The following is a 14352-nucleotide window of genomic DNA, read 5'->3' as shown; positions in this document are numbered from 1 at the left end:
TAAGAATTGAAGTTGATATGAAAAGGAAAGTATTTAAGAACTATAATTATGGTCCTCTTCAAGGGGAGGGGGGGGGTGCTAGGGAACTGGAATTTAATATTGAAACGTTGCCTGCATGAAATGAGGGGATTAGGCAACGGGAGGTGGGGGGGTACTGGTTGGTGATTGAATAAAGGGGATAATGATATCCCTTGGGATCTGCTGCCGTAGCAAGAAAAGGGGGCCGAAAGAAATTACCAGTCCTTCCATTATTATGTGACTACCCTACGGCCTATTAATCTACAAGTAACTCCCTTTGAAATGTGAGGAAAACGTTAATAAGCTCCTACATATCACGCTATGTGTTTTAAAGATTAATTAGATTATAGCTTTCTTTGAATCTGTCATTTTTAATAGGTAAATGATTCTTTAAATCTACCCTTTTTTCTCGATGAAACTATATATTAAAGAACCTTTCAACCAAAACAATCATTTTAAAAGATCTTCTTTTCCAGGTATTATCACGTGACTAATTTTCCAGATCACATTCTACATTGAAATATTATTTGGTTTCAAATACAAATCAAAGCGCCAATACTCTTAAAACAAATCAGTCAAATTGACTAGACCAGTAGTCAGCTGGGTGCAACTGATATGGCAATAACTGATAGTCACGTTTTTAGAGTGCAGTATCCAACACTACGATCCTTCACAGTAAAAACTTTTGGGTTTCTTAATACAAGACTGTTTACTATATGAATCTCACAGTAGTTGTTAAACGGTTCAAAGAAACATGCTTGATTTATTAATGTTGTTTCAGACTTTAAACAACGTTTAAACAACTCCTGTAAAGTTGATTTAGCAAAACAGCGTGGTATATGTATACATGTTTTAAACAGCTTCTTGGCTGTGTTGCTTCAGTCAAACAATGCCAAGGCCAGCACGGATCGATAAATCTCGAATAATTAGATAATCAGTTGAAAATAGGAATATCTGCATTCTGGCTAATCAACCTTTGTAATAGATAAAACTGACAAGAGTTTGTAGTGGAAGAACAATTCCGATGACATAGTCATCAGGTAGTCACATGGAGTCAGCACCATACATGCTATTGATATATAATTATCATACCCACTTCTATTTTTAGGAAGTTTATACTGCGCAGCAGTGTGCTTTTACCTTTGATTGTAATCATAATACAAGGCTTTTGGATCAATGTGTACTAAATATATATAAGCGGAATGAAAAAAAATCCCTCTTTCGATGAAATTATGCATACTTAACGCTGCCAAGTTCAAAGGTAGGTGGGAATACCCAGTTCTATTAATAGAAAGTTCCTACTTCAATTCACAGTAGTGTGCTTTTACAATTGCAGCACTACGAATGATTTGTATCGAAATGCACTGTTGGCTTCGTTGTAATGTGATAGTTCTTGTGGTTGGATTTAATTAGATCTCTTTATTTAGCGATGGCTGAGAAGTGTGGATCAGAGAAAGCATCAAGCTCTTCACCGAACCTGATATGTCCATTATGTCTTGATATATTTGTCGAGGCGACAATCTTAACTTCATGTGGACATACATTTTGTAGGCGATGCCTCAAGAAATACGATCTAACCCACCAGGACCTTGATCACATGGTCTGTCCTCTCTGCAGGGAGATCACCAAGTTATCCGCCAACCGTGTCGATGATCTCCGCCTCAATGTCTCCATCAACGGATGCGTAGACGATTACCACACCAAGTGTGGAGGGATGAATGCTGTCCTTGAGAAGTGCCAGAAATGCACCGCTTGCAAGTCTCTGAAAGACGCTGTATCATTCTGCAGAACATGTAATTATTACATGTGTAATGAGTGCTTACATTGTCATCAACATCTTACAGTTGTCTTCGAAGGTCATGAGATTTTATCCATGGATGATGTCATCGAAGGGAAGGTCAGCATTGGTCATTTATTCGAGAAGTGTTCTATCCACAAGCAAGAGAACAAAGATATGTTTTGTGAGGATTGTAAGGTCCACGTCTGCCAAAAGTGCGTACTCGTTGATCATCAAAATCACAAAATCAAGAACCAGGTTAACTTTGAGCAGGAGTTGCGACAGAAGGTGAATTTATTCATAATTATCACAGCAAAAGCGCTGTATAAAAATCCATATAACACTGTTCACTATTTGAACCTTACAGTCATTGGCGGCGGAAGCAAAACATTTTAGGAGGGGACAACCAAAAATTTTTTGACAAGCAAAAAAAAAAGGTTCTCAACCCAAAAATTTTAGGGGGGACGTAGGAAAATAAATTGACAAGCAAAAAAAAAAAAAAAAAAAGGTCATCAACAACAAATTTAGGGGGGAACCGTCCCCCCCCCTCCTCAAATTTAGGGGGGACACGTCCCCCCCGCTTCCGAATCAAATATCAATAATCAAACTTAGCTGTTTAAAAGTTTATTAGAGCGTACGCTCTAAAAAAAAAAATTAACCATCACTTGGCAACATACTATCCATACTACTATTAGTTAAAGTCTGTCCAAATTGGGTAATAAAAACTAATAATTGGGTAACAAATTTGCTGAATTGGACAATAAATGCCCAGAATATATAAGTATGTATATATTTTTGTACTTAAACACATTACCCAACACAGTGGACAGTATGTAGATTTAAAATGGTTATAATTACTCAGGACGATCATTAAAGTTCAAGTCCACCTCAGAAAAATGTTGATTTGAATCAATAGAAAAAATTAGCACAATGCTAAAAATTTCATCAAAATCGGATGTAAAATAAGAAAGTTATGACATTTCAAAGTTTCGCTTACTTTCAACAAAATAGTTATATGAACGAGCCAGTTACATCCAAATGAGAGAGTCGATGAGGTCACTCATTAACTATTTTATTTTTATTGTTTGAATTATACAATATTTCAATTTTTAGGAATTTGACGAAAAGGACCTCCTTGCCTGAAGCACAAAATGTTAAAATAATGGAATTCCACGTGTTCAGGGAGGAATGAAACTTCTTTTCACATGACAATGACGAGAAAATAAAAATATTTCATATTTCATATAATAAAGTACAAAAGAAATAGTGAGTTAGTGATGTCATCAACTCTCTCATTTGGATGTAACTGGCTCGTTCATATAACTATTTTGTTGAAAATAAGCGAAACTTCAAAATGCCATAACTATGTTACTTTACATCCGATTTTGATGAAATTTTCAGTGTTATGCTTGTTGAATTTTTCTCTTTTTATTCAAATCAAGTTCTTGCTGGGGTGGACTTGTTCTTTAATGTCGATGATGAAAACACCAACGATCACGCTATTTTTTTTAATGATTACGATGGTGATAAAACTGATGACGATAATAATGATAATCACAATATCAAGATATTCAGGATATTAAGAACATTAACCGTAAAATATAAAAATTAATAATACTAATATAATGATAATGATAATAATAGAGGTAGCAGGAATAATAATAGTCATGATAATGATATAATAAATAAGAATATAGAACAGAATATTGATTAATAAAATAACAATATAGATGTTGTTAAATAATGATTGAAAATGATATATAATAATGTTAATACCATCATCAGCATCTAAAATGTTGTTGCATTTAATCCAGTTCTTTGATCTTTATGTTGAACTAATGTACATTGGTGATTATTATCGTTATTGTTTCAATATGACGTACAATTTTGCGATTATATGTTGCCTCTCTTCAAGCTTATTCAGAACATCATATGTCGTTTTGTATGATTTATCTTCCTTTTTTTTTAGTATTATTACTTGATATTTTCACCTTTATGGAATACTTCCAGATCTAACTCACTGTTTTTATCACTTTCAATTCGTAGGTGACAGACCTTGCTCAACGATGTGCTGACAAGAAAGCAGAGCTGGAAAAGAACATTCAGAACATAGAAATACAACGTCATGAGGTACACACTGCAGTGCAGACACTACTAGATGATGTCAAGCAAGCCTACAGTATCAAGGCCAAGGAGCTGGAAGAAAATCTTCGAAATCTCACCGAGCAGATACATGCCTTACAGCATAGTTTTGATGACGACCTCGACGTCTTGAAGTCAAAAGATCGACAGAGGATCAAGAGTATTTGTAGTTCAATTACTTTGGTAGATAATGACAGATTGGGTCATCTTGAGACAGACACTCTATCTGCTCATATCTTGCTCTGTGAGGAGCTGGATACCATGCTGAAGGAGGTTACTGATCACACTTCTGCGGAAGCTATTAGGAAGAAAGCACAGGAGAAGAGGTTCAAACCAGCAGATGATACTCGTCTTGACCTCGGGAGCATCTCAGGATCAGATCCCAAGATGAAAGTCATTACGTGTGTTGATCTACGGGGAGTGATGCTCGGTATGACAAGGTACTCCAATAGCACTGTCGCTATCGGGTATGGGGGATATGCACAAGGTATTGATATCATTGATTCAAATGGAGGAAAGCAGCGGTATAGAAACACACCCTTAAGTGACATGAATTGTTATGATCTGGTTTTGCAACGGGACGGGGCGTTATGCGTGTCGACTGGTTCTAGAGAAGCCTACATCTACTCTTCCCTTGGTTCCAGGAAAGCAACAATCCACGTGAGAAACAATGAATATTTTCTCAGAGTTAGCAGGAGTCCATCAGATGAAATCATCATTACTAACTATGGAAAACAAGTCTATATCTATGACCCGACAGGATCCACTCTTAAACACACTGTTCAAACAAAGCACGATACGAGGCAGGCATCTACCACCAGGACGGGTTTGATCGTCACGAGTTCATGCTATACCAATCCAAGCGTGGTGACGGTCTATGACAGGGATGGGAATGCTGGTGAGTCTCTACAAGCTCCAGAGTGTGTCTACATGTATGCTGCCGTGGATGAGCAGGACAGGGTGTATGTAGCGAGTGTTGATGAGAAGAATAGTAGCGTCGTGATCAGGCTCTATGATCTTGATGGTCTGAACCTGAAGGAAAGAGTTGAGTTCAATGCACTTGATATGACATTGAAAGATTATTGGTGTTACTTAGTTTCCCTCTCCCCAGACATGCTCGCCTTTGCTTATGGCAAAAATTTATATTTCATCAAGGTATCACTGTAATCCACGTTATATCACACCATGTAGTATGGGGACTGACGTGCTTTCATCCTGCTACAATACAAATTTACTTTAACACGTGTCGATATTCAGTATTACATGTATATTACTTACCACGTGATATCTTCATCCAATGATAGAATCACTTAATGTGATATACTACTGATAATAATAATAATAATAATAATAATAATAATTAAAGATTTTTATAGCGCACATAATTGTCGATGACACTCAAGGCGCACAATTAACTTATCTAAAACAGAAATGAAATAAATAAATACAAAAAAATGAACAAACTGACAAGAAATTACAATGGTTTAGTATAAATTAGTGAACAGGTGGAGATGTGAATATATAATTTATATTCATTTTCTAATATATGCGTATTTAAATACAAACTTTATCTCAATTATTATATACATAATATTGCATATAGGAATGTATTGTATACGGTGTAAAGTATAATTAAATATCGTCCATTATCGTTATATTAATGTGTAGAGTCTTTATAAGAATTATTTAGAGAAAATTCATAAAGATAGATTCCACTTTCTTTAATTCTAGATTAACTTAAACGTTCAATTGCTATTCGACTCATATACTCAAGTGTTCAGTGCCAGATTTTCTCTGTTTACATTCAAGTATGTATATATGTAACCACGATCGCTTACGATCCCCCAAATTGACACAATTTATTTGCTTTTTCAAGAACATTCCAGCAATCTCTATCCCCAAAAGTTCGGTTTCTTTTTCATTGCAAGTTTAAGATCATGAAAGCAGCCTAAAGAAAAAAAAGAAACGTGCAAAAAAGCAACCCAAACTTCTATGCAATAATTCGAAAGACCTGGTTATCACCTTTAACGTAGAGGGGCAACTCCAGGTCGATTTGTGGTAATTTTCTTTTAAGAACATGTAAATGTACTTTGAATTTGATGTATAAATTAGTTTTTTCTTGTGTAAATATCACGATTTATATATTATAAATGCATGTTATCGAGTTACTGCTCTCTCAGAGGTTAGTCTCTGACATTCTCTTGTGTATAGTTATGACCTATGTTTAGAACGACTCTGTTTATCCACGGGGAAAGAGTATTTTAAAAGGAAATTGATTACAAAATTTTTAGCTTTATAATTTCGGCATAAGGTTTGTATTATTTTATAACACATGTTTCCTGACGCCATGAATGAATCACTATTAGTGACTATGCGTAGCTATTAGATGAATTTATTTTAAATGTATAACCAATGCCATCAGGGTCCCGGAACACATTATTTGAAAGAACAATTCTGATTGGTTCTTATTCAGTCTAGTGAACAAAATACGCATGCAACGACGATCCTGATTGGCTATTTCATGTAGCGATTAATCGCTAACCTTTGTGTTACATAGTTAGTTCAACATGAAAAAAAGAGCAAATGGAGCTCATGTTTGGAAATGCACTTCTGGGGCCTGTAACATGAACCTTAACAAGCATTTTAGATGAATATCTCTACGATTGATTGAATTGACTACAATGTACAATTAATCATGAATACCAAGCATACGATCAATCGACAACCTTTGTGTTACGGGACCCTCGTAGACTTATATACTGTATAAATGGGAAGGGTATAGGTATCAATTATTATCAACTTTATAATATAATAGTATACAAAAATATCTTATCTCTTAATATGCTGACTGGTAAATAAAGGTCTTGTTTCATACTTAAATCAAGAGTCATCAATACATAAGAAAGGCCCCTAAAGCTGCAAAGTATATTACATTATACAAAGGCTACATTTTTATATTCGATTGTTTTATTCTCTTAGGCCTATATGTATTAGAATGCATTTAGCAAACCAAAAGAGAAAACAATAGAAACAAATAATATATCCGATTATTTTGTGAGATAAATAAATGGTGAAGATAGAAAAACGAGAGAAAATTGTTCAGAGAGGACAATCTAGAGTTTGGTATTTAAAAACGACCAATGTATATATTTGATTAGAATTGAAGTATATCGAGCACATACCGATTATTCCTTTTGAATTGAATCTATGGATTTCTCTTTTCATTAAATTGTAAATATGATAAATTGAATCAAGTCTGGCCAAACTTTGAACATGTTGAATACTAACTAAATAGAACGAGGAGGGGGGGGGGGGGGGGGGAGTCGGTGAGAGAGAGAAAGGGAGTGAGAAGATGATTTACTTAAAAACCAAGAACTGTTTATCACTAATTTCGGTTAAAAAACCCAAACCCAAATATGTATATTTAACATTACCAAATTCTGGTAGAATAATTTTAACAGATAATCACCGAGACACCGACATCAATTCCAAGAGTTTCTATTAAAAAAAGGTTGAGGAAGGGGGGGTGTCATCTCGAATACATTTGCGTTAAATTTGCTAATGACGGCTTACGGCACACGAGAATGTGATGGTAATGATTATGATAGATGATGTGATGATGTTGATGGTAATGATGATGATAGTGGTGGTGATGATGGTGGTGGTGATGATGATGATGGTAATGATGATGATGATAATAGTGATGGCAATGATTATGACGATATATGATGATGATGGTGATGATAGTGATGAAGATAAAGATGATTACTATGATAAATGATGATGGTGATGAAGATTATTCAAATGATGGTAGTCGTGGTGGTGATGATGGCGATGATGACTACATTGATGACAATGGTGGCGGTAGTGGTGGTGGTGATGACGAAGGTTGTTATTATTATTACTATCCTTATGAAGGTAGTGATTTTCGTGGTGGTGTTATTGATGATGATAACGATAATAGTGGTAGTGAAGATGATAGTGATAATGATGATGACAGTAGTTTTGAAGATGGTGGTGGTGGTAGTGTTGAGGATGATGACGACGACAATGATGATGATGAAGATAGTGGTGACATGGTGGTAATGAAGATGGTGGTAAAATGGTAATGATAACGATGATGATGGTAATGATGATGATGACGGTGATGATAATAGTTATAACGGAATAACCATCGTTAATACGTATGGTGGTGGTAAGCAGAGATAGATGTTAAAGATGATAATTGAGATATAAATTGCTTTTGAACGCACGCGATGAAAATGAAATAAGATTAGGTTTTCCTTAATCTATATTTAGAACAGCAAGTTTATCTCGACTGACATGCTCATGACATAATCTTTATTAAAAAAAATATTATTTAAGATAAGGAAGAACTTTAGGTGGACACTGATTACGAAATAATTATCAAAATGGGCCATGCACGAACGCTCTGTGAGAAAGGAAGGAAAGAGAATGGGAGAGAGAGGGGGAGGAGGGGGGCTAAAAGAAAGGGAGAAATAATTAAAGAAAGAAACAATCATGGAAAGAAAGAAAAAAATAAGAAATTAAAAAAATAGAGTAGCAAAGAGGAATAGGAAAGAAACTTCAAACAATAATATCGGTTTTTCGAAATGATTATTAAGAAAGTAAGACTGGTTTCAAAACTGTGTATGATGGCGCTATTCCAACTTCTTAAACGGTGCTATTGCTTCGGGTACACTATGTGCGTAATATTTTCTTGGTGATTTAAGTCTTTATTTTTTCAACATGGAATCGTGTTAAGTAAGATAATTGACAATTCATAATTACTCGAATACTGATAGGGCCTACTGTAGCAACAACTTAGTAGAAATTCTATTCATCTCTTGATCATGTTAATGAGAATCTTTGTCATATTGACAGTATTACAGTGGAACTCCAAAGTTAGTAAATCCCACCCCAAAAATGAACATAATATGTGTTCAGGTTTTGTCATATTTTAGATATGTAATAATGAATTAAGGTGACAAACTTTCAAATACAAGAAAGTTTGTTTCTCTGAGCTCGCTGAACATTGTAGCGCTGTTGTCTATATTAAACACTGAGCATGAAGAAGTGCATTTTTGGCAGGGTTCATTTCCATGCACACTTAATACTATTTTATACAAGCTGTTATTATGTAATTATGCTGAGGTAAATGGATTTTGTACTCATACTTTGATTTGTATCTGTATTTGATTTATATTTGTCATGGAAATGAAAATAAACTTCTTGAATCTTGACTAACTTTTCAGAAGGAACAGTGTACAAGGAACGGGTCCGGAGCCACTTTTACTAAGGTATTAAAAAAACAAAGCTAGGAAAACATACAAAGAAAGTACCCCCGAACAAACATACATGTAGAAAAAAATTAAAAGGAAAGAAGGAACAAACAAAGACAACAAGAAACATTGATAAAGACACCCTTACTACAAGAACACAAAATGAAAAAAAGATAGAAAAATACACAAACAAAGAAAAAAATAAAACACAGAAAGAAATAAAGAGAGAGAGAGAGAGAGATAGAGAGAGGGAGGGAGAGGGGGAGTTGTGAGAGAATATAAGATGAGTGGATCAGGAGTACATGAGATGAAACCTGAGCGAGAATCAGAGATGAGAGAAAGATACACATATTTTTTTTTAGATAGAATTATCACAACACAAACATTACTGACTAATTTTCTTTTACTCAAACAATGTAAAAAAGCATAAAACCACAATTTTACAAAACAATATCAATCGACATACAGACTCAGAACTTTCCATTGAAGATTTTTGTTCTTGCTACCGAATAAGATCTCTTAAAAATAGACCATTTAAGTTAGGTTGCCTCATAGAATCATTTCTTGATAGAGAAATAGAGATACAAACAATATTGAAATTATAAAATCATCCATGCTGGAATTTTTACACGAAGTCATGGTAACAAAAAACACTTTTGTTTACATAATCACATATTTAAATGATGAAAACAGATTATGTGAGTCTTTAAAGAAAAAAAATGGAACATTTAAGCCGGGTAACCTAATAAAATGTTTTCTTGATAGAGAAAAAGAGATGCATAAAATATTGGAAATATCAAATCATCCATTCCGGGATTTTTGCATATATGAATAGAAAAAACATGGACAATTGACTCTTTTTGTTTTTTTACATAATAAGATCTCTCAATGAGTTACACAGAATACTGTCTTTTAATAAAGGAAAATTCGAAAATTCAAGTCAGGTAACCTAATAAAATATATTCTTGATAGAGAAATATAAAATTGCATGCATACAATATTTGAAGGATACAATCACCCATTGTGGGATTTTACACATATACACGAAAATGCCTGACACCTCTTATCGATGAATAAATACAAAACGCGCAGTAAAGTTCAAAGGTAGTTGATACTACCCAGTCTGATAGGCGGCGGATGCGGGGGGGGGGGGGGGACGGGGAGACGTGTGACGTGTCCCCCCTAAATTTGAGGTGGGGGACGACCCCCCCCTAATTCTTAGTTGCTAACTTTTTTGCTCGTCATTTTTTCTTTCCTGCGTCACCCCCTAAATGTTTTGGTTGATGGCCTTTTTTTTCCTTGTCAAAGATTTTTGGTGGTCCCCTAAAATGTTTGGCTAATTCCGCCGCTAATGCCCGGTTCCATTGTTTTAAAGCGTTCAAAGAGGGTGTGTCTGACTTGTAGTTGAATTTGTATGGAAGTACAATAATAGTATGAAGCTGGGATGCTGAATCACTGCGTATTAACACGAACCGGACGTTTCAATATACATTAGTACTGAAAGACATATATGCTTTATATTCGTTGGAATTTAAATCTCATGCTCGTGAATTGATTTAGCGATGGCTGAGAAGTGTGAATCAGACAAAGTTTCAAGCTCTTCACCGAACCTGATATGTCCATTATGTCTTGATATATTTGTCGAGGCGACGATCTTAACTTCATGTGGACACACATTTTGTAGGAGATGCCTCAAGAAATACGACCTAACCCACCAGGACCTTGATCACATGGTCTGTCCTCTCTGCAGGGAGATCACCAAGTTGTCCGCCAACCGTGTCGATGATCTCCGCCTCAATGTCTCCATCAACGGATGCGTAGACGATTACCACGCCAAGTGTGGAGGGATGAATGCTGTCCTTGAGATGTGCCAGAAATGCACCGCTTGCAAGTCTCTGAAAGACGCTGTATCATTCTGCAGAACATGTAATTATTACATGTGTGATGAGTGCTTACATTGTCATCAACATCTTACCGCGTTGTTTGACGGCCATGAGATTGTATCCATGGATGATATCATCGAAGGAAAGGTCAGCATTGGTCATTTATTCGAGAAGTGTTCCATCCACAAACAAGAGAACAAATATATGTTTTGTGAGGATTGTAAGGTTCACGTCTGTCACAAGTGTGTACTTGTTGGTCATAAAGCTCATGAAATCAAGAACCAGGTTGACTTTGAGCAGGAGTTGCGACGGAAGGTAAATTTATTCATGATTATCACAGTAAAAATGCTGGTTGATATTGTATACATCGCTGTTTACTATGTATACCTTACAGGAGATGTTTAGAATTTCAAACAACCATGTTTAATTTCAAATGAGAATCAAATATAAAAAATCAAACTTTGCTGTTTAAGAGTCTGAACACTTTAAAATCTATTTAAACAATCTATTTAAACAAGTAATGTGTAAAGGTTAAACAGCTTGTATAAAAAATGAAACATTTTGAAAGCCCACACTCTTAAAAAGTTTAGGCAAAAAAGATGAATTATTAATCATCACTGGGTAACACACTGTCTGACAAAATTTGGTAATAAAAACTAATAATTGGGTCATAAATTTGCTCAATTGGATAATAATTGCTCAGAATATATTTATTTATTTATGTCACCAAACTCAATGGACAGTATGTTGCCCAGCATTTTATGTGTGTATGATAGGTAGATTTAACATGGTTATAAATACTCAGGGCGATCATTGAGCAGAAGATGATGAAAACTAATTAATTGATAAGAATTAACACCAAAGATCATACCACTTTGATAATGATTTTGATTGTGATGACGATAATAATGATAATCACAATATCAAGTTATATAAGATATCAAGAACAGTAATAGTAAAAAAATGATAATAATGAAATATCAATGACAATAATAATGATGTAATAATACTACTACTAATGATAAGACGAATAATGATATGATGATGACATAATGAATAAGAATATATAAATCAATATTGATTAATAAAATAACAATATAGATGGTGTTGAATACAGATTGACAATGATATATGATAATTTGTAATACCATCATCAGCATCTAAAATGTTGTTGCATTTAATTTTGTTATTTATTCTTTTTGTTGAACTACATTGATTATTATTATTATCGTTATTGTTTCAATATGACAAACAATTTTGTAATTATATGATGTCTCTCTTCAATCTTATTCAGATTGTCGTATGTCATTCTGTATGATTTCTTTGTTTTTAGAGTATCAGTATTTCTTATATTCGCCTTTATGGAATATTTCCAGATATAACTCGCTGTTTTTACTTATCACTTTCAATTCGTAGGTGACAGACCTTGCTCAGCGATGTGCCGACAAGAAAGCAGAGCTGGAGAAGAACATTCAGAACATAGAAATACAACGTCATGAGGTACACACTGCAGTGCAGACACTACTAGATGATGTCAGGCAAGCCTACAGCATCAAGGCCAAGGAGCTGGAAGAAAATCTTCGAAATCTCACCGAGCAGATAAATGCATTAGAACGTAGTTTTGATGACGACCTCGACGTCTTGAAGTCAAAAGGTCGACAGAGGATCAAGAGTATTTGTAGTTCAATTACTTTGGTAGATAATGACAGACTGGGTCATCTTGAGACAGACACTCTATCTGCTCATATCTTGCTCTGTGAGGAGCTGGATGCCATGCTGAAGGAGGTTACTGATCACACTTCTGCGGAAGCTATTAAGAAGACAGCACAGGAGAAGAGGTTCAAACCAGCAGATGATACTCGTCTTGAACTCGGGAGTATCTCAGGATCAGATCCCAAGATGGATGTCATTCAGTGTGTTGATTTACGGGAAGGGATGCACGGTATGGAAAGGCACTCCCATAGCACTGTCGCTATCGGGTATGGGTGGAATGCACAAGGTATTGATATCATTGATTCAAATGGTGGAAAGCAGCAGTATAGAAACACACCCTTAAGTGACATGAAATGTTTTGATCTGGCGTTGCAACGGGACGGGGTGTTATGCGTGACCACTGGTAGTACAGAAGCCCACATCTACTCTCGCCTTGGCTGTAGGAAAGCAACAATCCATGTGAGAAGCTATATAAATCCTCTACACGTTAACAAAAGTCCATCTGATGAAATCATTATTACTAACTATGGAAAACTAGTCTATATCTATGACCCGACAGGATCCACTCTTAAACACACTGTTCAAACAAAGCACGATACGGAGCAGGCATTTATCACCGGGTCGGGTTTGATCGTAACGAGTTCATGTTGGGACAATCCAAGCGTGGTGACGGTCTATGACAGGGATGGGAATGCTGGTGAGTCTCTACAAGCTCCACGGTATGTCTACCTGTATGCTGCCGTGGATGAGCAGGACAGGGTGTATGTAGCGAGTTTTGATATGAAGGATAGTAGCGTCGTGATCAGGCTCTATGATATTGATGGTCTGAACCTGAAGGAAAGAGTTGAATTCAATGCACTTAATATGACATTAGGTAATAATTGGTGTTACTTGGTTTCTCTCTCCCCAGACATGCTCGCCTTTGCTTGTTACATGAAGTTATATTTCATCAAGGTATCACTGTAATCTACGTTATATCTCACCATGTAGTATGGGGACTGACATGCTTTCATCCTGCTACAATCTACTTTAACACGTGTCGATATTCAGTATTACATTAATGTGATATGGATAGTCTTAATTACCATGGTTTCGTATAAATTAGTGAACAGGTGGAGATGTGAATATATAATTTATATTCATTTTCCAATATATGCGTGTATAAATACAAACTTTATCTCAATTATTATATACATAATATTGCATATAGGAATGTATTGCCAGATTTTCTCTGTTTACATTCAAGTATATATATGTAACCACGATCGCTTCAGATCCCCCAAATTGACACCATTTATTTGCTTTTTCAAGAACATTCCAGCAATCTCTATCCCCATTTTGCTCGTTACGATAACACATCGGTGTAAAAAATCCAAACCACCTTTTTTTTCGAAATTACATATTGTAATTAAGTGAAAATAGAAGATTGTAAACATTGATCTGGCAAAAAAGAAAAATCCAAACAACTAGCCATTATGTATTTTTATTAGTACAAGTCCGAAAATAGTTCGGTTTCTTTTTTATTGCAAGTTTAAGA

At 35.2% G+C, this 14352-nt stretch overlaps 2 protein-coding genes across 2 annotated transcripts; both read left to right on the top strand.

Annotated features, from left to right (window-relative positions):
* Window positions 1–1312: 1312 nt before the first annotated feature.
* On the top strand, window positions 1313–6008 carry LOC121427748 (E3 ubiquitin-protein ligase TRIM71-like). The gene is made up of 2 exons (XM_041624293.1): window positions 1313–2083; window positions 3842–6008. The coding sequence occupies exons 1-2, from the start codon at window positions 1448–1450 to the stop codon at window positions 5102–5104; spliced, it is 1899 nt and encodes a 632-aa protein (XP_041480227.1). The 5' UTR covers window positions 1313–1447; the 3' UTR covers window positions 5105–6008.
* A 4641-nt stretch (window positions 6009–10649) lies between these two features.
* Window positions 10650–13783, top strand: LOC121428029 (E3 ubiquitin-protein ligase TRIM71-like). Its single transcript, XM_041624603.1, has 2 exons — window positions 10650–11417; window positions 12519–13783. The coding sequence occupies exons 1-2, from the start codon at window positions 10782–10784 to the stop codon at window positions 13779–13781; spliced, it is 1899 nt and encodes a 632-aa protein (XP_041480537.1). The 5' UTR covers window positions 10650–10781; the 3' UTR covers window positions 13782–13783.
* The last annotated feature ends 569 nt before the right edge of the window (window positions 13784–14352 follow it).

The sequence above is a fragment of the Lytechinus variegatus genome, chromosome 14 (assembly GCF_018143015.1).
Source record: "Lytechinus variegatus isolate NC3 chromosome 14, Lvar_3.0, whole genome shotgun sequence".
Classification (NCBI taxonomy): domain Eukaryota; kingdom Metazoa; phylum Echinodermata; class Echinoidea; order Temnopleuroida; family Toxopneustidae; genus Lytechinus; species Lytechinus variegatus.
The sequence above is the reverse complement of the archived record's forward strand: the minus strand, read 5'-3'. Positions and strand labels throughout refer to the sequence as shown.

Bases quoted from the DNA above. Each gene is read 5' to 3' on its own strand.
- LOC121427748 (XM_041624293.1), top strand. From the start codon at position 1,448: ATGGCTGAGAAGTGTGGATCAGAGAAAGCATCAAGCTCTTCACCGAAC. The intron at 2,084-3,841 runs GTGAATTTATTC...TTCAATTCGTAG, and splicing joins AGCAGGAGTTGCGACAGAAG to GTGACAGACCTTGCTCAACG.
- LOC121428029 (XM_041624603.1), top strand. From the start codon at position 10,782: ATGGCTGAGAAGTGTGAATCAGACAAAGTTTCAAGCTCTTCACCGAAC. The intron at 11,418-12,518 runs GTAAATTTATTC...TTCAATTCGTAG, and splicing joins AGCAGGAGTTGCGACGGAAG to GTGACAGACCTTGCTCAGCG.